General features: G+C 45.7%; 1 protein-coding gene across 4 annotated transcripts in view; it reads left to right on the plus strand.

Annotated features, from left to right (window-relative positions):
* The window catches only part of GATA3 (GATA binding protein 3), a 29,892-nt gene extending 23,240 nt beyond the window's left edge, over window positions 1-6,652 (plus strand). For all 4 annotated transcript variants that reach the window (XM_069546399.1, XM_069546401.1, XM_069546398.1 and 1 more), the window contains exon 6: window positions 4,502-6,652. In XM_069546399.1, the coding sequence (XP_069402500.1) occupies window positions 4,502-4,786 (285 nt within the window). In that variant the 3' untranslated portion in view covers window positions 4,787-6,652. The remainder of the gene's footprint in view (window positions 1-4,501) is intronic.
* The last annotated feature ends 19,250 nt before the right edge of the window (window positions 6,653-25,902 follow it).

Here is a 25,902-nt window from a genome sequence, read left to right on the forward strand (position 1 = left end):
TTGTGTTAGTTTCAGGTATTCTGGAAAGTGATTCAGTTATACGGATACATGCATCTGTTCTTTTTCAGTTTCTTTACCTGTATAGGTTGTTACAGAGTATTGAGTGGAGTTCCCTGCACTCCCCAGTAGGTCCTTATTGATGATCCATCTGAATCACACAGTGAGGAGCCTCAGAAAAATCATGGCAGTAGGATCCAGTGTGGGAAAGGACTAGGCACAGTGAAGCCTTGTCAAGACTGGAGGGTTTAAAATAGATTGATCCCAACCTCTTAGTTTGTATTGGAAACAGAATGTGTGGTGGACCTTGTCTGGGTTTTTAAGGGGAAAAAAAAAATCTTCCCCTTAGCAAACCAAAAAGAAGTTGCCACACATATTTTGATGTTTTCTTGCATTTTAAACTTTTTGCAAAAAAAAGAGAAAGAGTGTGCCAGAGAGTGGAAGAGAAAGGTAAATAGGATTGTGATGCACGAGGCAGGAGCTCAGGGCGATTCAGTTACTGTGGGGTAGAGAGCTTGGCATAACCTGTGCTGTGAATTTTAAACGGATTCTCTGTATAAAAGATGCGAGATGAAACGGCTGAGATATTTCATCTGCTGAGTTTGTCCTCCCCGGGAGAACTCCTGCGAGGCAGCCTGCCGAGGTTATCCTTTCCAGGGAAAAGAATGCCTTTTTCCTTATAGATCATATTAGCAGAATGATAATTGCCAGTCAGTCACGTGGGTTTGGCCGTGTCAGTTTTGATCTTTCAATTTGGGGATCCTCCCATTTTGTAATATCTCTACCTTTAAAACAAATTCAGCTATTTTTTTTTTCCCCCTTGTACAACTCTGGCTGACAGGCTGTGACCCTAATGATGCCTGATGTTTATGTTAATCCCAGAGAAAGAATTTGTTCTCTCTCTGTCTTTGTCTGTCTCTCCCTGTCTCTCTCATCTCATCCCTATGGTTCCGTCTGGTTTTCCTGAGGTCTCTTGGCCAGTCTGACTGGTAGAGTCTGGGAGTGAACTGGGGACAGGCAGAGGGGTTTGCTCAGAGCCATCCTGGCAGTCAGCGAGTCTTACCCAGAGACACTTGTGAATTGTGGAGGAAGATTGGCTGGTTAGAGGTTTTGAATCACAGGAGAACTTCCCAGGGTACTACCTTAGCAATCTAGTCCTCTGGTACCTCTTGGGAATGAGTTGATTCCTGGGGACCCTGTAATACACCTCCCTGCCAGCATGTCATCTCCGCTTGATACTCAAGGCTTGGAGCTGATGGAATGAGGGTCTTATTACAACCCATCATTTCTGTCTCTTGCATCCCTAGATTGTGGTCTGTGTACATTTATCAGTGATGAAACCCCAGGCCTGTTTTCGCTTTGGGGAATTTCCTTGCTCACTGTCATGGAGAGAAGCAGATTCGTGATTAGAATCTGGAAGGTTTGGGCCCGTAGAGTTCTTGTGCTCACCCAGTGGTCGTCAACAAAATGATTTTGGGGGTGTGATGTATGGTTTGCAAAGAACTTTCCTGTTGTTTGACAACATTTGAGCCTCAAAGAGTCCCATGATGTAGACAGGGCAGAAATTATTCTGATTTTGTTTTACTTGAAAAAATGATGACTCAGAGAAACAAGGATGAGGCTGATGAATTAGAAGGGCCTGGATGGATTTCTGAATAGCGACAGACCTTCCAGGGAGATTAGGAGCTCAGGACTATTGGGGACCAGGGAAGAGTGAGCTCCTTCTTATTGTAGAATACACCAGAGATCTGTTCGGAGTAATGGATTATGTGTGTGTATGTATTTCTTTCTGATTTCCACAGAAGTAAGGAATTATGAGAAATGAACCAGCTATAAATTTCTTTGACTGCTCATCCACAGTGAGATGTGATCTCAGTTGTATCCAATTGAAAAGCCGTCTATTTCTGAAAGATATGCTTTTCTCATTAAATCCAAGAGAAGTCAAGGGCCCTTCTTCACTGCTTGCTCCCACTCTCTTCTTTTTCTTTTTAAAATATTTATCCATTTATGTGGCTGTGTTGGGTCTTAGTTGCATCGTGGGAGATCCACCTCTCATTGCGGCTCACAGGTTTAGTTGGTTAGTCCTCCAACCAGGGATCGAACCTGTATCCCCTGCATTGCAAGGTGGATTCTTAGCCCCTGGACGCCCATGGAGGTGCCCTCACCCTGTCCTGGGCCCCAGTGTCTGGGAGATAGATGCGTGCTCATCCTCCAGAGTGGTTTTTCTGCCTTCTCTGGTTTAGTAAGAATTCACAGAAGGAGGCGGATTTGTTGTGTATTTAACAATAAGAGATACTAATCTATGAACATTCTCATCTTGTTGTGTTTTGTTCTGCCCATCGAGATACCAGGCATGCCCTAAGTTAGTTCCTGTCTCCTTATCTAGGTGTGTAGATAACTACCTATCTCAGTATCAGTGCTGGGACTAGTTATCTGGCTTTGTGTGGCTATCTGTGTAACTAGATATTATATTTAGATACCTGGCCCTGTATATCTAGATATCATCATGAAGAGCATGTGTCTAGGTGATATCTCGGGGGAGATTTGATGTGACAGTAGATTCCTATCGCCTCTGTAGGCTGCGCCTTTATCTTGATTATAACTTTGAGGAAGAAACCCTGAGATGTTCTCTGCCGTCACTCACTCGGCCTTCCTGTGTGAGGGGCAGACCTGGGGTCAGCACCCCAACCGACCAGCTCAGCCCCTAGAAGCCGTGCGTTCGCTGCTCCCAGAAGTGTTGTCAGCAGCCTGGCCCTCTTGACTTCTGGGTTCTCACTTCCTTCACTATCTCTTTCTAGGTTTTGGAGCAAACAGGCAGATCTTTGAGTCATGAAATCTTCCCTTCCTCCACCCTTGAGGACCCTGGAGGAGGAAGTGGTTTCTGCTCCAAGGAGTCAGGGATACTAAGACCCTGACCTTCCCGCCTTGAGTCCCTTTGCCCATTTCCCTGGAAATGGGACTGAATGTGTGGTTGGTTTGCTGTGTGGGGCAGGTGGCTGCTGTTGAGGTCAATCTGATTCTGACTCCTCGAGGGGAATGATCTTAGTTTGCTCTGTCAAGTTCCCCCACCCCTACCTTAAGCAAATATGTATTCGAAACAAAACATGTGGGGCTTATCAGGAAGAGAGTGATACCCTGAGGACGAGAGCAGTGCTCATGAGAGTAGGTGCTTGCCTTGGTCTTTTACCTCAACTTCATGCTTGGTCTTTTTTTTTCCTAAATCTTTTGTTTACCCTGGAATTGTATTTGTTTGTTTGTTTGTTTGTTTGTTTTGCCACTCGGAGTATGGGATATTAGCTCCCTGCCCAGGGATCTAACTCTTGCCCCCTGAATTGGAAGCTCAGAATCCTAACCACTGGGCTGCCAGGGAAATCCTTCATGCCTAGGCTTTGCTTTTTAGGAGGAGAGTGCTTTCAGGCTAGCACAGGGCTTTGTACCCCCTAAGTGAATATTAAATTCTTGTGGATTGGTTGTTTTGCTGCTCATCTAGTTAGAAGTGAGTCGTCAGGACCAGGTAGACATTGCAACTTCATCATCACAGTTGCTATGGCAGGGGCAAGAGGTTACATTTTTGCAGAGACGCATTATGTTAAATTCCGACCCCAGAATGTACAAATTTCAGGGGAAGATTTTTTTTTCCCTGTGTTTAAAATGACTTAAAAAATGTTTTCATGTCTAATGGGAGGATAATTGCTTTACAGTGTTGTGTTGGTTTCTGCCATATAACACCCTGAATCAGCCATAAATATATACGTGTGTCCCCTCCCTCTTGAACCACCCTCCCACCTTCCGTCCCAGCCCGGGGTGGCCACAGAGTGCTGGCTTGAGCTCGTTGTGTTATGCAGCAGCTTCCCACTAGCTGTCTATTTAGGGGGAGATTTTACAGCACCTCTTGTTTCAAAAGGCCATTAGAAGAGAGGCAAGCAAAAATTACTTTGAAGCAGTCTGGGCCTCTCAAGGCAGAGAGACAAAACCCTTAAGACCGATTGCCTAGTGGTGCCAAAGTTCTAAGTCAGATTTTGGACCAGTAGACCAGATATATTTCCCCCTTGAAAATCCCTCCCTTGCCTCTCTTCTCCTGAAATCGTGTAAGGTAATTCTAGGAAGAAGACAAGTTATTAGATTTTAGTGAAGCAGAGAAATACAGCCATCTTGGGTGGCTCAAGAGTATGGTCCTTGGGGACAGAAAGTTCCCTGAGACCAACTTTCCCCCCAATGATTGGTGCAAATGGACAAAACGAATAAGTCCTGCTAGGAACATCTTACCTGGGGCCTCTTGGCTTTTGAAATTGATAGAGGCTGAGACCCTCCCATTGCAGAACCCTCACTTGCAGAACTCTGGGGTCTCTGGGAAGGAGTCAGGGGGTATGGGGAGGAAGGAGCCCCCTGAAAGCAGATCCCTGATCTGGGGTGGTCAGAGGAACCTGTGCCTGGGTGTGGAAGTCTGCCCCCTCTCAGAGCCAGCCAAAAAAAAGTAAAAAAAAAAAAATTGATCTCTGTTTAGATTAACAGACCCCTGACTATGAAGAAGGAAGGGATCCAGACCAGAAACCGAAAAATGTCTAGCAAATCCAAAAAGTGCAAAAAGGTGCATGACGCGCTGGAGGACTTCCCCAAGAGCAGCTCGTTCAACCCCGCTGCCCTCTCCAGACACATGTCTTCGCTCAGTCACATCTCGCCCTTCAGCCACTCCAGCCACATGCTGACCACGCCCACGCCGATGCACCCGCCGTCCAGCCTCTCCTTCGGACCTCACCACCCCTCCAGTATGGTCACCGCCATGGGCTAGGGTCCCTGCTCGAGCGACACTCCCAGGGCTCCAGGCGAGAGTCCCTCTGGCCCCCTTCTACGTGCATTTTCGCAGGAGCAGTATCATGAAACCGAAACCCGACGGATCTGTGTGTTTTTGCAGGCATCAAGCAACCTGATGTTGTGGCCACTCGGATGACGCAGCCTACCATGGTGTCTGTTTTCTCACTCCCTGAATCTGGATCCCATTTGTGAATAAGCCATTCAGACTCACATTCCCTATTGAACAGGGTCTCTCTAGTGCTGTGAAAAAAAAAAAAAAAAGTCACCAAACATTGCATATAACTTATGTTGTAAGAAATACTGTACATTGAAAGAAGACTTGATTGCCTCTCAGTCGCTGTCAGGAAGGCACGGAGGACGCCATGCCTTTGAAGGACGATGGGGGAAAATAAAGAGTGGCGATTAAGAAGAAACTAGGTCTGATATCCAGATGGACAAACTGCCAGTTTTGTTTCCTTTTCCTGGTTACAGTCGTTTGATGCATTACAAGAAAAAAAAAAAAAAGGAAAAAAAAAAAAGAAAAAATTTGTAGGCAAATCATTCGTTCAAAGCTGTGGGCCTCTGTGTAGGAAGTTCTGTTACTCCAGGCAACGTGTTCCACTCTCAGGTTGCCCTGGAGGGTTCAACTAGACTTTCCCGGGCCTTCATGCTTTGTGAACATGTCCCTGTAATTGTTGTTTGTATGTATAATTCAAAGCACCAAAATAAGAAAAGTTGTAGATTTATTTCATCATATTATACAGACTGAATTGTTGTATAAATTTATTTCCTGCTAGTGTTAAGTACTGCTTTTTTTTTGTTGTTTTTTTTTGTTTCTGTTTTAATATTTTCTTTCTCTCTCCATTTTTGGTTGAAAAAACTGGGTGACGTTCAGTTGACCTAAGGTGGTTGTGCTCCACAGGGCTGATTTTTTTTTTTTCCGTTTTGTTTCTCAATGATATTTATTAAATAGCTTCTAAGGGTACAAGAGCATATGTCCTTTGTCACTTCTCCCGCAGCCTGTGCTATGAGGGTAGCAGTGTATGAGCTACCTACGTGCATGTCAGCGGCTCAGGCCCGCCAGCCCTGGGTCCTGAGAGCAGCCTGGCTGAATGTTAGCGCCTGTTGTGTTCTGTGTTAGTGATCACTGCCTTTCATGCAGTCTGTTGGAATAATAATATAAAGAAATAATAAAGTTAAAATATTTAAGAAACAACCAAATAACATCGTATTAAGAGTGGTGGCCAAGCTCTTCTAGAATCTGGTAGCTCTAGGTAATCGAAGCAAAAAGAGTTTAAACAAGATAACAGAGCCCACTTGTGTTCAGCTACACACTGGGAGAGAATGCAAACCCTAGACAGGAACATTGATGTGTTTGGGAAACTGGGCATCTTGGGAGCTCGCGATGCAGCCCAGAGGAAGGCATCCCCCGGGCTGGAGGAAGTTCTGTGGTCCGCTCTGAGTTGCTCTTCCCTCCTCCTGGTCTGGCCTCAAGGAGATCTTCTCGCCAGAGAAATGGGAGGATTTCCTTGTTGAGATTCTCAGGCGGGCAGGTTGCAGCTGAGATTCCTCATGATTCTCTGCAAGATGGAAAGGAGCTGGGCTGGGTCTTGAGATTATGTCTGTTTTGCTTTTCTACTGTTGAATCACACCATAGTGAAGGGTGGATTGGAATGTTTGCGAAACATGAAATAACCGTTTTGTAACTTACGCTGTATAGTTTCCTTTGACTCTGTTGACAGAATGTGTAACCCTGGCACACATTTGAAAAATCTCTTGTTAATTGCCTCTCTGCTTTCTTAGCAAATATTTCAAAGCTAAAGCTCAATGTTGAAATAAAGAAGTAGAGAATTACTGACATGCACGTGAAGATCTGCCTGGCTCCTAATTTGGACGTGGTTTCCGGTGACTCCTGAGGCACCCAAGGCCATGGGCCGTGGCTGTCTGTTGCCATCGTAAACTTGGGAGCAGTTGTAGCTGGAGAGTTCCAGTGTCTCAGGGTTTGCCACTTTTTCCCTCCGTACAGATTTGAGCTGATGCCCTTTCACCTTAAGAACAGGGAGTTCAAATTCTTGACATTCTTGGGGGTGGGAGAAGGGCAGGCGGGAGTTGGGGGCACACACAGAAAATTCTCAAACTCAACAATCAAGTTACATTTTGTCTTAGGAGCTGTAGCCATAAAGGCACCTTGGATCCTATTCCTTCTTCAGAGAAACGTCATTATATCATTCAATACCTGGATTTAACATTCTAAGATATTTCTGGAAGATGATGCAGAAGATTTAAAAAAAACTATGTTCTCCAGTTTCTTGATCAGAACATTACGTTTTCATAGTTTTTAATTATCTTGTTCTTTCTTTTCTTCACTTAAAAAAGTCGCACTAGAACAGTGACCCTGAGATGGGGTTTCCTCTAGAAAAACAGAACAAGATTGTAGATCTGAAACGCTGCTCCAGTATTCTTGAGTAAACTGTGCCCCTAATTAATTTTCCATCTCTTTCTCCCTCTCTTTTGAAATAGTTGCACTTAGCTCCTCCATGGGAATATATGGGCACGTTTGGATTATTTCTTGAAAACATTTTCATAGCCAACACAGTACAAAAAAGACAAACTGAGTAGTTGTTGAAAGATTTTGCTATGTGTGAACTCTTCAAACACTGGACGTTCATGATGGAAACATTTTGAATGGAAGTACTTCTTTCACTGATTCAGCAGATACCCATTGAAGATCTAGGTTGAAGTCCATTTAAGAGCTATTAAAAAAAAAAAAAGCAGTGTAGGAAATAGAGAAACCAAGGCTCCAGTGTTTCAGTCTTATGACATTTACAGGTTGCTCCCCTTTGATACTACACTTGATCTTAGCCAACGAATGACGTGAGCTGTGGTGAGGTTCCTGGTTGGGCCTCAATGTTGGTCGCTAGGCACAGTCTGCCTGCTGAGAGCAGTGTCTGTTTTCTAAACCTTTGAAATTGGAATTATTTTTAGTTTAAAAATATTTTTAAAGCTAACTCCTCATCAGGGGACATCATTTTAGGATTTCTGAAGTCTAGAAACAGTTTGAAAGCAGCCAGTTCTCCCCAGGTAGAAATGGACATCAGACCCAAATTCAGGAAAACACCTGTTCCTTAAACTGAAACTCAGGAACACCAGTGCCATTCATCCCCAGCTGTGATATCTTCCTCACAGTGGTGAAGCTGTCCCGTTTACCTTCCAAAGGTTTAGAAGCATCAAGACTCCACATTCTCTTGCAATCCATCCTCCGTCCTCAACCCCGAATCCATCCCCAAATCCTTGAACCATTTTTGTGATCCTTCCCAGACAAGCACACATTACTAATACCCCTTCCATTTCCAAGCTGAGCAGAGATTAAAGTCTTTTTTTTTTAATTAAAAATTTTAAAATTACAGAAAGGTGCAAAGAAAACGTCTGCGCAAGAACATTTTTGTATTAGAGTTTTATCTGGAAAGTAGAAATGTTAACCAGGGTCCAGAATAGCTGAGTAATAATACACCAACCCCTTCCTGCACTTTCAGATGAAATGAGCTTCTGAAAAACGTTTTCATTTTCGCTTATTCCAGCTTACTCAACCGGTGTGAACACACCCTCAGATTGGGACTCGTCTGCTCTTCTTTGCAAAAACCCAGTAAAAGGAAAACCTCAGAATTCAGAGAAATTGATTGTTTGAGACGTGTGACCACCACAGTCTTAGGAGTCTGGGAACTTGGGTTTCATTCCTGGCTGTGCCACTAACGATCAGGGTGACCTGAGGCTATTTGTTTGATTTCTTTGAAGCTGGACTGTTTCTCTGCATCATTAGAAGAGATGCTAAGACTCATATGAGAAGAAAAATGCCACAATTCCATTGGATTTTTAAAATATTTTGGAGAACATCCTTTACTAGGAAAGACATCCTGACACCGCCCCCCCCCCCCCCCACACACACACCCTGTTAAAATCTTGAGCAGACTATCCTAAGAGACTGCAGCAGTACCGGTTCGTAAAAGTCCAGTTGGGTTGGAAGTCATTCCATTCCCATCTGTTCTTACTACTATCTTGTGAAACACAAATTAACTTGTATTTTGTGACTGTCACCCTGGGACAGGAGTTAGCATCCCAGCCTGCAGACTCCGGGCTCTTTCTGAAATGTGTCCTGGCCCCTCTTGAGCGGAATACACAGGACTTGCTTGTCCAGCTGATGTTGGCAGCATGGTTCAGATTTCAGCCAATCCATTGTGTAAAGAAATTCTGCCTGAATAGCTTACAGCCTATTCTAGGGAGATAGCCAGCGCCTAGCCTTTCTTCTTCCTTGTGCTCTCTCTCCATCTCTCTCTCTCTTTTTCTTTGGAGAAGAGGATCAGCAGAGGAGATAGGTCAATATTCCCCTAAAGCTGCTCCTTTGGGGGTGCTCCATCCAGCTTCTGCTTTCTCTGAGCGGTTCCTCTCTCACCCTTGGCCTTCTTTGCAGGGGATCCTGGTACATTAGCCACATTGTTTGGGGTGTGTTTTGACAATCCCCTGTCATGTCTGTGCGCACAGTTTGGCGTGGGGATTTGGAGAGCAGCCCCCTCCCCCCTGGCCTCCCCCAACCCAACCCACCCCACCCCACCCCACCCGCTCGGTCTCAGGCTAAACAAAAGGCATGCAGTACGAAGCATGGCTGTGCTGCTGGGGCCCAGCAACATCCCAGAGGCCTGCACCCACCTGGAGGGAGCCTCAGGTTCTGAACACAGCGGCTCTGTGCCCAGTCTTGTGCAGTTTAGGGATGTGGCGTGAAGACACACAGGGCCGCTGGCTCCTGGCCCCGGCTCCTAATTCGGCGTTGTCCCGAAGGGGCTCCCACTGCAGAAAGATGGTGTCAACTCCATGCCAAACCACCAGGGTGTTGTTCAGTTGCTCAGTCGTGTCTGACTCTTTGTGACCCCCTGGAGCGCAGACCGCCAGGCTCCTCTGTCCATGAGATTCTCCAGGCCAGAATACTGGAGTGGGTTGCCATTTCCTTCTCCTGGCAATCTTCCCGACCCAGGGACTGAAACTGTGTCTTCTGCACTGATAGGTGGGTTCTTTCCCACTGAGTCAACAGGGATGCCTAAACTACCACCCCCTTTAAGAAATCAGCCAATTCGCTTGACTTTTTTTTTTTTTTTGGAGGGGAGAGGCCAGTGTGCATAAGGAAATTCCAGAAAATGGAAGTTGTTTTTTTTTTCCTGACTACAGAATTTACCAAACTTGTAAAATACCCCTCAAATTTTTTGAATTAATTTTTAAAATTTTTTCCCCCATTTTTTTTTTTTTTTTAAAGCAGAAGACACAGGATTTGGGTGTGGTCTGGTCTTTTTAAGTTTTTTTATTTTTTTTGGCATAGACCAATTTGAGATAGCATATTGAAAAGCAGAGACATTACTTTGCCAACAAAGATCCGTCTAGTCAAGGCTATGGTTTTTCCTGTGGTCACGTATGGATGTGAGAGTTGGACTGTGAAGAAAGCTGAGTGCCGAAGAATTGATGCTTTTGAACTGTGGTGTTGGAGAAGAGTCTTTCGAGTCCCTTGGACTGCAAGGAGATCCAACCAGCCCATCCTGAAGGAGATCAGCCCTGGGTTTTCTTTGGAAGGAATGATGCTAAAGCTGAAACTCCAGTACTTTGGCCACCTCATGCGAAGAGTTGACTCATTGGAAAAGACTCTGATGCTGGGAGGGATTAGGGTCAGGAGGAGAAGGGGATGACCGAGGATAAGATGGCTGGATGGCATCACTGACTCGATGGACGTGAGTCTGAGTGAACTCTGGGAGTTGGTGATAGACAGGGAGGCCTGGCGTGCTGCGATTCATGGACACGACTGAGCGACTGAACTGAACTGAACTGAATTTTAAAGTCTTTTTTGAATTTGTTACAATATTGCTTGTGTTTTATGGCCTTGAGGCATGTAGGATCCTAGCTCCCAGATCAGGAATAGAACATGAGCCTCCTGAATTGGAAGGCGAAGTCTTAACCCCTGGATAGTCCAGGAAGTCTGTGATCTGGTCTTTAGAATAGTTGATCAGGAACTGATGTTGGAATCCAATGGACTGGGAGATGGGGCTGAATGGGGAGGGGGCTTGGGTAGAACCTGTGCTTTCTGAGGGTCATTACAGCTCCATTTCATAAATTGGGAGGGATTGTTGACTACAACCCACCTGGTTAATGCAGCCACTCCCTCCTCCCTGGAGGGCCCAGAGTGGACCTGTCTTCTATGAATTTGAGAGCTGAGTGCACGCAGCCGTTTGCCCTTCTCCTGGAACATTTCAGGGCTTCCTGGTGGCCTCAAGCTCAGCCTCCTCCAGAGAATTCCTCATATCCCAGTTGTCAACCCATGATGTTCACGCTTCTAAAGACCCCAGGATCCCTGACAGTGGCCTGGAAACATGAGGGCCTTCTAGAAGGACAGAGGGCAGGTCATTGGTCCCATCTGGCCCTCGTGGCTCATGTAGACTGGATGATAAGAGGACTGAGAGTGAGAGTGTGGCCTGGAGGCTGCTGTACTGTACATGTGGGCTCTCCATCAATGCTTAGGACCCGCCAAACTGCAGAGGAAAGATAGCCCAACTGTGAGTGAAGTCAACCCTCCTCTTAAGAGCTTTGCAGGTTCTTTGGGGAGCTGAGGTGTGCCTGAGAACCATTACACTGGTTCAATGGTGGAGTAGGTTCAAAGGCTCAATCCTCTGCCTGTAACCAGGAGAAGAGAGGACTTCCCGTCTTAATTGGATCAGGGAGCCTGCAGCTGCCTCTCAGGCTCCTGCCCTGTGATGGGTGGTGGCCTGAAGGCTTGGAACTCAGAGCTTAATTCCCTGCATCCCTGATTCCATCTGAGGACTGATTATCCTGATTATTCTGATTATGAATCCAGACTGATTATCCAGTCTGGGGATCAATCAGGCCCTTTCTGCAACATTTCTTTACAGATTGAAGAGCCAGCTTGTTTCTTAGCCCACCCACTGGAAAATGGGGAAGAGAAATGAAAACACCTCTGCCAGCCTGCCTGACTCGTCGTCACCAGCAGCTCTGATGAAGGTACCAGTTTTCAGACTCTAAGGTGAGGGCTGGGGATTAGGTATCTGCTTTGTATTACCACAGATAGAAGAGCTGGCAGGATGTTCACCCTCAGAGCCAGCTGGCTGGACTGAGGTGAAAGGAGAGGAGGAAAGAAAGAGGCATGTATCAATCCACTTTTTCCATCTCTGAGGCCTGCGGAGGTACACGGTTGGCCCTGTTTCCTCGCCGTCATGACCTGGGAAACTGAAGATGGAGGGACATATGTGAGTTACCCAAAGACGCAGAGAAGCCTGTCCCCAAGGGGAGTCCTGGGCTGTGGTGCTGCTGGTGTGTCTGTTGTCAGCCTTGACAGTAAATGACAGAAAAGCCTACACTCTCAAGTCTTAAAGCGTTAGGGAAATGCTGCTTTGATTTGCTTACTGCTGAGAAAACAATGTTTGATATCGAGACAAAAATACCCCTGTTGAAAGATGTCACTTTGATTTCACATCCTTTAAAAAAAAAAAAATCTACTTATTTATTTGGCTGCTCTGGATCTTAGTTGCAGCCCTGGGAATCTTGGCTATGACAGGTAGGGTCTCTTAGTTGCTCCCAGTGGGATCAAGTTCTCTGATCAGGGATCAAACCCAGGCCCCCTGCACTGGGAGCGCGGAGTCTTATCCACTGGACCACCAAGGAAGCCCCTTGATGTCACATCTTAAACAAAAAGTCCCATTCCTGTCCAGGAACGTCTTAGCCTCATGCTCTGCTCCCATCAGCCACTGAATTTAATGTCGATAACATGTGACAAGAGGGAGTCCTGGTTTGATCTTTGGAATCTCCATGGAGTCTCACAGGAGACAGACAGCTGGAGTTCAGTGAGAAAAGATGCTCACTGTGGGCCCAAGTTTGCAAATCAATACAATGTGTTGGCTTGCTCGGAACTTCCCCATTTTGTTAAGGATTACGTTTCTACATGGTTTGCAGACTAGATGTTAATCAGTGGCTGTTGGCCAGAGAGGGCCAACCCCACCAGCAAATAAATGCATTTAAGATGTTGAGAGTGACCGTTGAGGAATATGTGCGTGGAGACCCGGAGAATATGAAACCAGTTAAGAACTCAAAGGTCATTTTGTTCAGGGCAAAATTCTTGTGCATGGTGCTGACAGTTTGCCCTCTGGGTGTTTTCAGAGCTTAAAGGATCAAACTCGTCCACATGAAATATGGAATGTCTAATACAGAAGCCTCGTGCACGCCTTCAGCCCAACCTTTTGGCCCTGTAATTAACATGGCTTCAGCTTCCTGGTGGGTACCAGCCTGCCTACAGCTCTGTGTAGGTATGGCCTTGCGGAACTCACGAGCTGGTGCCTCCAGGGGAGGTTTAAAGAAGGCTCAGTTCCTACAGCAACATGGCAAACTGCACCTTCTACAGCTTCCTTTGGGCTACAGGCAGGGGAGGGCCCCTTTGTCCACGTCTGAGATCAGTTCCCAGAGACCAGGAGTCCCACCCAGGAGGGTCTGAGGACGGCACTGTCAGGTGGACTTGCATGCTAAGAGAGAGATCTCCTTAAAACTTAAACCAAGCACAAGATCCCCATGGGAGTTCCAGGTTCCAGGGATCACAGAATATTTCGGGGCAAAGGGGCTTTTTGATGTCTTTCACCACCTCAGGGCTATCTGTTGAATAATTCTATCAGCTAATGCATAAAGTTGCCCACCTCATCTGGAAAGGTAGCAATCATTTTAGAGCATAAGGAAATCGCCATCAATAAACCAATGATATATTCTTCCACGCTTCTATATTTGGGGGCCACCCTAAGTGTTGAGCACTTACTACATGCTTGATATATGTGCATGTGGGTGTTAAGTTGCTTCAGTCCCGTGTGACTCTTTGTGACCCTGTGGACTATAGCCCGCCAGGCTCCTCTGTCCTTGAGATTCTCCAGGCAAGAAAACTGGAGTAGGTTGTTGTGCCCTCCTCCAGGGGATCTTCCACACTCAGGGATTGAACCTGCGACCCTTTCGTCTACCTGCCCTGGCCGGCGTGATCTTTACCAGCAGTGTCACCTGGGAAGACTGCTTGATATATGCTTCTCACTTAATTATCCCAGTGACCCCAGGCTGTAGGCTTACTCTCTATCATCCCCAGTTTACAGAGGAGGACAGAGCTCAGCTGCTAAATAGGTCAGGAACACTCAGCTTGCCAGACGCTAGAGCTATTGCCACTCTAGAGTCCCTGCTTCTCTGAGAGCCTCTCCTCCTCAACCGAAACCAGGAGCTGAGGAAAGGATGCTGTGCGCCCATGTCCTCAGGCTTAGGGACTGTGGGGGAAGCATTTTCCATTGGTTTGTTTCTCTGGTGGCTCAGCCAGTAAAGAATCTGCCTGCAAAACAGAAGACTCGACCCCTGGGCCAGGAAGATTCCCCTGGAGAAGGGAATGGCAACGCACTTGAGTATTCTTGCCTGGAAAATCATATGGACAGATGAGCCTGGTGGGCTACAGTCCATGGATGGGGTCACAAAGAGGTGGACATGACTGAGTGACTTTCACTTCATTTCCCATTGGTTCTTTAGGCTGAATGATTCATCTTACAGTTTTTCCCTTAAAAGGCAGCCTAAAACCATTTACCTTCTCTGCCTAGAGGTTGTTACTTGCCCAACATCTCACAGTGGACAAAGGTCAAAATCCAGGTGAAAACTCACAGGCGTGCACAGGGCCGGTGTCCCTCAGGGAATGTTCTGAGCAGAGGTAGATTCTGTTTAAATCTGGTTGCTTGTGGTCACTGGGGGCTTTGGCAGGAGCGCAGCATCATCTCAGCATGGAAGGTCTGGTTTTGAAATCGGTTTCAGAAGAGGAAAACTCAAACGGGAAAAGATACGTGCACCGCAGTGTTTGTAGCAGCACTATGACCAATAGTCAAGATACGGAAACAACCCAAGTGTCCATTGACAGATGAATGGATGAAGAAGGTGAGGGATATGTAAATATGCAACAGAAAACTGCTCAGCCATAAAAAATGAAATAAGGCCATTTGGAGCAACAGGGATGGACCTAGAGATGATCACACCAAGTTAAGTCAGACAAAGACAAATATTATACGGTGTCACTTATGTGTGGAATCTAGAACAGTGAGCTTATTTACGAAATAGAAATGGACTTACATAGAAAACAAACTTATGATTACCAAAGGGGCAACAGGAGATGGGGGATAAGTTAGGAGTGTGGGATTAACAGATGAATATTACTATATATAAAACAGATAAGCAAAAAGACTTTCACTGTGTAGTGCAGGGAACTATGGGGCTTCCCCAGTGGCTCAGAGGTAAAGAACCTGTCTGCAATGCAGGAGACCTGGGTTCGATCCTGGGTGGGGAAGATCCCCTGGAGGAGGGCATGGCATCCATTCCAGTATTCTTGCCTGGAGAATCCCATAGACAGAGGAGCCTGGCAGATTGCAGTTCCTGGGGTCACAAAGAGTCCGACAGGACTGAAGCAACTGAGCATGCACGCACACATGCGCAGGGACCTATATTCAATACCTTGTCCTAACATAAAATGGAAAAGAATCTGAAAAAGAACATGCCTATACCTATATCTGAGTCACATTGCTATACACCTGAAACTAATGCAATATTGTCAATCAACTTGACTTCTATTTAAAAAAAGTCCCCTTCCATGACCAAAAAAGGATGTGATTTCCCACTGGACGACATGCAAAGCATGGCCACTGCCTTCAAAATTGCTAGCTTGCCCACAGACTGAATAGTGGGGTTTCAGTCCTCCTTGGAGACCTGCCGCTCTTAATTATGTCTTGGAGGTAAAATGTAACCCAACTAATCACAAAACACTCAGTCCGATAAAAGGATCCACTTTTTATAATGGAGAAATTAACCAGTGTTGAGCAGTAGGGCTTAAGGAAACTGCCATAAAATATAATCATGATAGTAACAATATGAAGAGTGGCACACAGAGCATAACCTCCTGCCTCTCATCCCAGATCTGAGGGCGACTGGCTAATGTTAATTCATATGACTTGCCCAGTCAGAACCATGTGCGGGTCTAAAAAAGAAAGCGGGACTTCTTGTTTGTTTCTTTGCTTTTATAAGCGGCGCACTTTGGCTTGGCCAAAATGGAGATGGAAATGCCACGTGGGAACCTTTGGCTGAGGACCTGAGCACCTTTTAAAGTCTTGTATTGAAGCTTCTAGGACTGGGATTCCATGCTCCCTGAAATTGTCAGGCCTTTGGTCACTGTATTTCTGTGACATTTGGGTCCTGAGGGGGATTGGAAGAGGATGGGTCTAACCTGGTTCCAGCTCCCTTTGGGGTTTTAACAGAATTATTTGAATGATCCCTATCGGGGGATGGCAGAACAAATAGAAGCATCCATGACAGACCCAAACTAGAAAAAGCCCAAATGACTGGCCTTTCAAGAGGTGTCTACGCGCCTTTTCCAAAAGCAGTGATCGAACAATGAAAGAACCTGCTGTCCCAAGGCAATGATAGGCATATAGAGGCTGCCAGTGGCCAGGAACTGGCCAAAAAAGTCGAGTTTCTAAATGCCTGTCTGACACATCCTTTGACATTTTTTATTGATTTCTTGTTTTAAAAAATTTTTTTAAAGCATTTTATTGGAGTTTGGCTTGTCTGAAACACCTTGAAAAAATCCCTAGAATTTTAAGGATTGGTGGAGCCATCGTAAGCACAATTCAGGTTTTCGTTTGTACATTTCTCTGTCAGTGTTATAAAAAGGAGAGAACTACCATCGTCAGGATGAAAAGAAATGAATATCTGCCCAGGGACTGGTTTGGATTCTTCAACTTCTTTTTATACTTCTTGGAACCATTTGGTTTATGACTGAAAGGGATGAAAAATGTCCAGAATTTTTGTTAGCGTCTCAGCCTTGGTTGTAACTTTCACGTGTTACGTGAGCCCAGACAAGGGGCTTGGTTTCCTTGTGCTAGTTTCTTCATTTCAAGACCATGGAATATCATAGTAATTACAGCTTATGAGTCCTTAGGTGAAGGGTGCATCGGTGGGAAAGCACTGGCAGTTCTGTCTTGGCCTATTTTGATTTTCCCAAGGTTGTTAGTTTGGCCAAGGATGAGGTCAAGTATTGTTGAACAATACTGAAAAGTGCTAGAGTGCTGTGTGACGCTATGCTTTAACCCAACGTATAAAATACTCTTGGCATCAGGAGTATTTGATACTGGCAGTGTGGATACTGGCCTGGATGTCAGCCCTGAACGTATTCAGGAGGAGCCTCAGAAAAATAAGTGAATTAAAGTCAACATGATCAAGACATTGGCCTCCAATTATAGGATCAGGTTCAAGTCGTACAAAAGTAGGTAGTCACAAAATTAAGTGTTTGTGCTTGTGCCTCAGAGAGTGTGTGCTGACAAGTTTGTCCATGGGTGGGCAGGTGTTTGCATGTTTGTGTGCTTATCTTGACAGTCCCGAATATATAAACATAAATTTATGGGATTCTCCAGGCAAGAAGACTGGAGTGCGTAGCCATTTCCTTCTCCAAGGGATCTTCCCGATCTAGGGATTGAACTCGGGTCTCCTGAATGCAGGTGGATTCTTTACCATCTGAGCCATCAGGGAAGCCCCAAATATAAGTTAGTTTAGGTTTATTCATGATCTTGAACTGGCCATGTCTTTTTCCTCTTGCATCAAAGAAGCTATCAGAAGCCCAATATTTAGGTAAAAAAGAGAATGAATTTCAGGGTTGCCTTCTCCTTAGGTAGGGCTAAGTTTTCTGGAGCAAAAAGCTGGCTCTGATTCCTTGATTTTTGGATGGGGGCTGATATGTCAAGAGCTCTAAGAGCTGATTCTTTCTTGGGGAGACAGGTTTTGTTCTGGGTGTAGCTGCTGGCCTCGGGCTCCCGTGATGCTTCCTGTGGCCTCTGATGTGGCCTCTCATGGAGTCCTTTAAGGGTTAACCGATGATCTGACCTCTTATCTAAAGAGCTAAGAACTGTGGTCAACCATCACATAGACCCAGGTGTCTGACTCCCAAATCTGAAAGACTCTCAGGGCCCTAGAGTGGACAAGGAGTCACATTCTTTCTCCTCTGCAGGATGGGAAGATGTGTTTCCATTTGAGCAAGGCAAACTTGTCTGATGACACATCACAGCTGGGCATGCATAATGATTCAATTACATCCTAAAGAAAAAAAAAATTCAAAAAGTACTTCAAGGCATGAAGTACTCACTGTCGTAGATATTGGACTATGCCTTTAGCGGTGATCTGATGGTTTGTAAGATGCATAAAACTTCAAAACTGAAAATGAAAGGATTCAGACGCATTAAGACAAACAGGTTTGACTGCTTTTCCTGCCCCTGGTATCGGATTGACTTGTGGCTGGAGCTGATTAATAGCAGTGGCAAGTTCCATATGAGTGGCTCTTCATAAAGAGAATTAGTGGCTGCACAGACTCAGATATTCTGGAAAATAGGCACCGAGGCTGTCTCGGGTCACTCCCAGAGCTTAGGTAGAGCTCACAGGAGCAGAATTGCTGGCTCATACATTTTTTTGATCATAGAAAATTTCTTTTCTCATTTGTAAAATGGGGATATCTATGATGATTAGATGAGATAACACAGGCAGAACATTTAGCTTGAAAAAGTGAAAGTGAAAGAGCCACTCAGTCATGTCCATCGCTTTGCGACCCCATGAACTGTAGCCTGGGGATTTCTATGAAGATTAGATAACACAGGCAGAACATTCCGCTTAGTGCATGGCTCTTCAACAGATGGTGACTGTTCTTAGTGTCTTTAGAAAGGCTCAACCATCCATATGTTTAATACGTTGCAAAATGATGTGAGAGAGAACACGTGTTGCTGAGGATGTGGAGAAAATAGAAACTTCATACATCAAAAAACTAAAAATAGAATGACCGTCTGAGTCACTTCTGGATATTTATCCAAAAGAAAGAAAATCAAGATCTTGGAGAGATATTGCCTCTCCTGTATTCAGAGCATCGCTATTCACAGTGGCTGAGATAAGGGAACAACCTACATGACTATCAACAGGTGAATGGATAAAGAAGATGTGCTCCATGCTTGTAGTAGAATACTATTCAGCCCTGAAAAAGAGGAAAATTCTGCAATCTGTGAGAACAGGGATGAATCTGGAGGATGTTACGCTAAGTGAGCTAGACCATCATAGAAGGACAAATACTGCATGGTTCTACTTATATAGAAAGAATCTAGTCAAATTCACAGAATTGAAAAGTAGAATCACGGTTGCCATGGGCAGGGGAGGGGAGTTGGGGAGTTACTCACCTATGGGAATAAAGTTTCAGTTATTTGAGATGAATAAGCTCTAGAGATTGCATCAAGATTGTACAACATGTACTAGAGTCCATAATCATATGCTCTAAGGTTAAAAATGTGTAAGAGGGTAGATGTCATGTTAAGTGTTCTTATGACAACAAGATAAAAAAATCAGTGAGGATAGCTGCTGCTGCTGCTGCTGCTAAGTTACTTCAGTCGTGTCTGACTCTGTGCGATCCCATAGATGGCAGCCCACCAGGCTCCCCTGTCCCTGGAATTCTCCAGGCAAGAACACTGGAGTGGGTTGTCATTTCCTTCTCCAATGCATGCAAATGAAAAGTCAAAGTGAAGTCGCTCAGTCGTGTCCAACTCTCAGCGACCCCATGGACTGCAGCCCACCAGGTTCCTCCGTCCATGAGGACTGGAGTGGGGTGCCATTGCCTTCTCCGAGTGAAGACAGAGAAGTCAATTAGAAAAATAAAAAGAAAATTATGCTGATGCTGCTATGTAGATGTCTGTCAAAACAAAGATGTCTATTACCGAGATGTTTGGGTCTAGAACTCTGTAGATTCAAGGAATGATCAGAACATTTTTTCCAGCTGTAGAACTGAAAGATGCTTCCTGAGAGATGGCACCAGGCAAGACTCAATGCTCAAGAACTAAGACGTGGTCTTGAACCTTCAGGGGGCTTAGAATCTAGGAGGGAAGATGAATCATGCCATGAGTAACCATGCTTTTTTTTTTTTAAACTCTGATAAGGAAGGTGCAAGGGAACCAAGGAAGATGACAAGGAGTGGACCAAGGAAGCTTGTGGAGAGTAAGTGTCATTTGGACTGAGTTTGCGGGAGAGTAGGATTTTCCTGGGCAGAGTGAGGTGAAGGGCAGAGCGCAGTGTGCAGAGGAAAGCTATGGCGGAGGCAGGTAAGGAGGAGGGTCTTACCTGGAGTTGCCCCGGTTTCTAACTCTGTGGAGGACACGTGGAAGCTAAGAAGAGATGTCAGGGCCAGATTATGAGTGGCAGGTCAGAGAGCAGGGGCTTTCTTTACTCCTCAACATGGAGAGATGAAGGGTCTTTGGACAGAGGTGTGGTCTGATCACAACTGTATGTTTGGTGACAGAAAGTGGATGGGTTGGTGGGGGAAAGCTGGAAGAAGAGACACCAGCTGAGGGGCCTGCTGCTGCTGCTAAGTCACTTCAGTCATGTCCGACTCTGCGCGACCTCACAGGTGGCAGCCCACCAGGCTCCCCCGTCCCTGGGATTCTCCAGGCAAGAACACTGGAGTGGGTTGCCATTTCCTTCTCCAACGCATGAAAGTAAAAAGTGAAAGTGAAGTCACTCAGTCGTGTCCAAGAGGTACTCAAGTAGAAGGTAATAAGTGGCAGCTAACTCAGGACAATAGCTTGAGGAGTTGGGGATGGACAGGAGAGATCTTCTGAAGGAAAAATCTGGAAACTGGTGAGATGGGTGAGGTAGTGAGTGTCTACACAGGTGTTTGTTCTCAGCTCTACTCATCTGTGTGGGACACCTGGCTTCTTTACGCTCTATTATAGGCGACGTGTAATCCATGCAGCCAGGCATGGAAGGGCAGCCTTCAGCAGCCATGGCCTACTGGCCATGTGTAGCCCCCGGGCCATGTGTCCCAGAGTGACATTCGGAGCTGCAATTCTATAAGGACACAGAGCTGGGCTGGCGAGAACATGAACCCAGATGATGGAAGCCTGTTGATAATCTTGCATCAGTTTGGCAGAGTTGAACACTTGATGGAGGAAGACCCTCAGGTTCAGATTTAAAGCCATGTTCAGCACTGGGGGGGTCTTTGGAGTTAATCTCAGGAAGTTCAGCTGAAGCTTTCAAGGACCCTGTAAGAGAGGGAAAAAAGGGAGTCGTGCTGTAGATTGAGAGTATGGAGACTGGACTCTGAAGACCTGGATTCAAATCCACGAGGGTCTGCCAAACAACTCCGCAGCCTCAGGACCTCAGCCTCATCATGGGTAATACGGTCATATCTAGCTTGAAGCTTTACTGAGGAGATAGAAGAGATAGTCTGCGAAAGGATGGTCATAAGACACGCCTTACAAACATTATCATGTGATGTCATAGCTGTTTGTTTTGAACATTTGTCTCCCCTACTGGGTGATGACTTGCTTGAAGGCAGAAGCCTCATGTCCTCACAGGACACCTTATCAATAAATAGTTGTTGAATGAATGTGTCCCTGGACAGAAACAGTGAGCACTCGTGAAGGGCTCACGCACCGGGTTTGGTGCACACGCTATCCTATGAATCTTCAGAGCGGCTTGACTGGGGACATACAACTATTATTTTACAGGTGCTGCGGCCGAGGGAGGGTCCGTGACCAGCAGCTGGCTGGTGGTGGAGTGACCTCTTAGCCCCTGTTCTGAGCTGTCTCAGGAGAGACGCTCAGGGGCGGGATGAGGATTCCACCGAGGGGGGTGGATCTCAGGGCAGGATCAGCCACTGTGAACCCCAGATGGGAAGATACCGCATGGGGAGCGTCCTTCTCATAGTCTTCAAACTGTATCTCCTGGAGAACCACAGAAAGAGAGGAGGCCCCTTGGCCTGCTGTGTATTAGGCCAAAAACCATTTATGAAAAATAGGCCCTAGGAATCCCATCATGAGGGTGGCAAGCGACCCCCCCCTGGGGTGGGGGAATGGAGCACTGTAGTGGGGCCAGGTGAGCCCGGGGCCTTGGAAAGCTGCTGGCTGTTCCCTGCTCCCAGGCTGTGTGATGAATGGGGCAGTGGAAAATTCCTCTCTTGGCTCATTTTTTCCCCCAGAAATGAGCACTCGATTTAGGAGCCGTCAGCGCCCCAGGGTGATCCTTTCCCATTTGTCAGGACTCCACCCTCACCGGGATGGGTGTCTGCAGATGGGCCAGGTGGGGGCTGGACCTGCTGGCGGCTCCCCAGGCTCAGACTCACTTGCCCTGGGGTGGGGGCGGGGGCGGGGTGGGGAAGGGGCCCAGGGAATGAGGCTGCGATCGACCAAGCCCCTCGGCCTTCGGCATCTTGCTCCATGGAATGCAGTCCTACGGGGCAGGAGCCAGAGCTGAGCACCACGGGTTCCTTGGTGTGGGATTACAGTGTCCTGCCCTTTGAGTTGCCCTCCTGTGCCCTGTTTCAGAAAGCAAGATGGTGTCTTCCTTTAAAGAACCCCAGAAATAGCGCCCCCAAATGAACAGCAGTTAACAGTCTGGTGTGGGGGTGAGCGCGCCTACTTCTTCGTACTTAACTTGCCACGGTCCCTGCAGGGATTCCTGAGTTGCGGCAACAACTGAAGAGTACAAGGGAAACTCTGGCAGGATGTTAGCCTTGCTCTGAGCTCTCCCTTACTCCTGACTGTACACTTTTATGGGGAGAAGGAAAAGCTGGCCTCCCCCTTTCTCTGAATGGACCCCATCTGGGCTCACCCTTGACACAATCCTTGGTCCTTTAATTTTATAGCTTCATCTAAAAAGTCTCAACAAGGGGCTTCCTTGGCAGTCCGTCGGTTAAGAATCCACCCTTCCAGTGCAGGGGTGGCACTTTGAGCCCCGGTTGGGAACTAAGGTCCCACATGTCTGGAGGCCGAAAACCAGAAGCATGAAACAGAAGCAATATTGTACCAGATTCAATAAAGACTTTAAAAATGGTCCGCATTAAACAAAATCTTTAAAAAAGCCCCAATAAATCTAAAAATATTAATTAGACTCTGGGGATGGGTTTTGTCTCAGTCGATTTCTGACTTTCCCTTCCTTTTCATCAATCCAAGACACTGCCTCTTGGGCCTTCTCACTAGAATGGTGCTGCTGAGGATTAGTGAATATTTGTCTTTGGAGACCATTTATTCTTCACCGTCGGACAGGCTTCCTTGTCCATCCTGTTAATAACTGCTCTCCTTTCATGAGATTTCTCAGAAAACTTTTATGTGGAGACATGATGGTCAGGGCTTCGCTCTGGTGAAGATGGAAGAAATTAGGAAAAAAGCGAATCATCTGATTCATTTGCCCAGTCCACTCCCCTCCCAATGCTTCCTTCCCATCTCTCCCAAAGTAACATCCTTTGTGGAATTTGAGCTGTGCTTGGAGTAATGTGGGGATTAGCTTTCAGAACAGACAACACACTTCAGTTTACGTAAAACTGATTTAGGAACATCGGGCGGCATTATTATTTGCTTTGCAAAGAGATGCTTTACTAATAGAAAGGATTCACTGTAGGATTACTTACTACTGCCAACTTCCTCATCCATTCAAAGGGCATCACTATAAAAATTCAATATAAATACAACAGTGCAGAATTTGTGGGGAGTAAGGCATAGTTGCACTTTTCTGAATTATGATGAACCCCAATGTCACGTTTCTCTCTTTCTCTTGAGACTCTGTGAACATGTTTTATCCTAAAGACGATATTGCTGACAATAAAATTCATACTGTAGTTAGCAGTGAGGTTAAATGTATAAGCTCCATGCTTACAGCAGTATTCTGTATGCAGGCTAGGAGAGAAGGGCTGACTAATTATAATAATGCTAATATCAATAAAGCTAATGTCTTCTTCTTAAGCTGTAATGCCAGTTTGTCAATTCCTAGTGTGTCTTCTTTAGTTTTGTTTGTTTTGGACACTGTGTTTATCCTTTATTGAAATATTTTGTAAAAATACCAATATTAAAATGATGTTTTCTATGCATAGGTATTTATTTTATTGAATAATAAAGAGGATATTATAGAAAACTTATAATACACAGACATGTCTATACCCTGATTTGTTGTTTTAGTAGTTAAGTTGTGTCCGACTCTTTTGTGACCCCATGGACTATAGCCTGATGGGCTCCTCTGTCCATAGGATTTCCCAGGCAAGAACATTGGAGTGGTTTGCCATGCCCTCCTCCAGGGGATCTTCCCAACCCAAGAATTGAACCCATGTCTCTTATGTCTCCTGCTTCAAAGGCGGGTTCTTTACCACTAACGCCACCTGGGAAGCCCTAATAACCTGATTCAGTTCAGTCCAGTTCAGTCCCTCAGTCATGTCTGACTCTTTGCAACCCCATGGACTGCAGCATTGCCAAGCATCCTTGTCTATCACCAACTCCCGGAGTTTATTCAAACGCATGTTCATTGAGTCGGTGATGCCATCCAACCATCTCATCCTCTGTCGTTCCCTTCTCCTTCCACCTTCAATCTTTCCCAGCATCAGGGCCTTTTCAAATGAGTCAGTTCTTTGCATCAGGTGGCCAAAGTATTGGAGTCTCAGCTTCAGCATCAGTCCTTCCAATGAATATTCAGGTCTGATTTCCTTTAGGAGGGACTGGTTGGACCTCCTTGCAGTCCAAGGGACTCACAAGAGTCTTCTCCAACACCACAGTTCAAAAGCATCACTTCTTTGGCATTCAGCTTTCTTTATAGTCCAACTCTCACATCCATACATGACCACTGGAAAAGCCATAGCCTTGACTAGACGGATCTTTGTCGGCAAAGTAATGTCTGTGCTTTTGAATATGCTATCTAGGTTGGTCATAACTTTCCTTCCAAGGAGTAAGCGTCTTTTAATTTCATGGTGGCGGTCATCATCTGCAGTGATTTTGGAGCCCAAGAAAATAAAGTCTGACACTGTTTCCATTGTTTCCCCATCTATTTGCCATGAATTGATGGGACCAGATGCCATGATCTTAGTTTTCTGAATGTTGAGTTTTAAGCCAACTTTTTCACTCTCCTCTTTCACTTTCATCAAGAGGCTCTTTGGTTCTTCTTCACTTTCTGCCATAAATGTGGTGTCATCTGCGTATCTGAGGTTATTGTTATTTCTCCCAGCGATCTTGATTCCAGCTTGTGCTTCATCCAGTCCAGCATTTCTCATGATGTACCCTGCATATAAGTTAAATACCCTGATCGTGTGAGTACAAATTGATATACACTTGTCAAATGTAATTTGATAGCATGTTTCATAATTTATAATATATCTGCTTTTTCACCCAGTGAATCTGTTACCAGTAATTCATTTTAGAGACATGCTTGTGCATACAGACAAAGCTAGTGTGTGTTCTTGAACAAGTCACATGATCCTCAAAACCTCATCGTTCATCTAATCGGAGTATGGCCTGGGTAGTCCCTGAAAGTCCTTCTGGATTTGATTTCTTTAGTCTTTGACCACATTCAGCTGTGTGAATGGGCAACGAAGGCTCTTTTGGGAGTTACTCAGCGATCTTGGAGCTCCCTTTCCTCTCGTTTTAGTTCTTTTTTTTTTTTTAAGAAATTTCACAGGAGAATAGAAACAACCTTTCTAGAAGATGGTAGTGTTTTATTGTTACATCCTTTAAGGAAGGACTTTAGAAGCTTAGCCTAGATTGACTCAACATTAGACAGTCCCCTTCTCTCGGCAGGAAGGACAGGGACGCATGTTCTCAGCTTGACTTACGGAACCTTGACGGGAAGACTGGTTATCAAGGCTGCTGGGCTGAGAAAGGTGGGTCAGATGGAGAGGAAGACCAAGGATGTCCCACCTCCATAATGTAAGATGTCTCACTGCTTCTCAGGCAGGTTGTGGAAGAAGGGATGCAGGCTGGGGCTTAGTAATGAGGGATCGTCATTGGGAGGGACCCCCAAACCCTGGTTGACTGCTTCTGGAGAGATGTTCCCTTTACCCAAACATCTAGTTACATTTTCAGCAGAAAGAACTGGGGGGCCGTCTGGCATTTCAGCTCAAGTTTAGACTAGTGGAGCAGGATCTGAGCTCGTTCACGTCCAGGATAGACGGGTCACGGGCCCTAACAGGGGCCCGAGGCACAAAGGACAGCATTTTGCCCATGTCTCTCCCTCATTGCTTGTTTCCCCTTC

This window comes from Ovis canadensis, chromosome 13 (genome assembly GCF_042477335.2).
Source record: "Ovis canadensis isolate MfBH-ARS-UI-01 breed Bighorn chromosome 13, ARS-UI_OviCan_v2, whole genome shotgun sequence".
Classification (NCBI taxonomy): domain Eukaryota; kingdom Metazoa; phylum Chordata; class Mammalia; order Artiodactyla; family Bovidae; genus Ovis; species Ovis canadensis.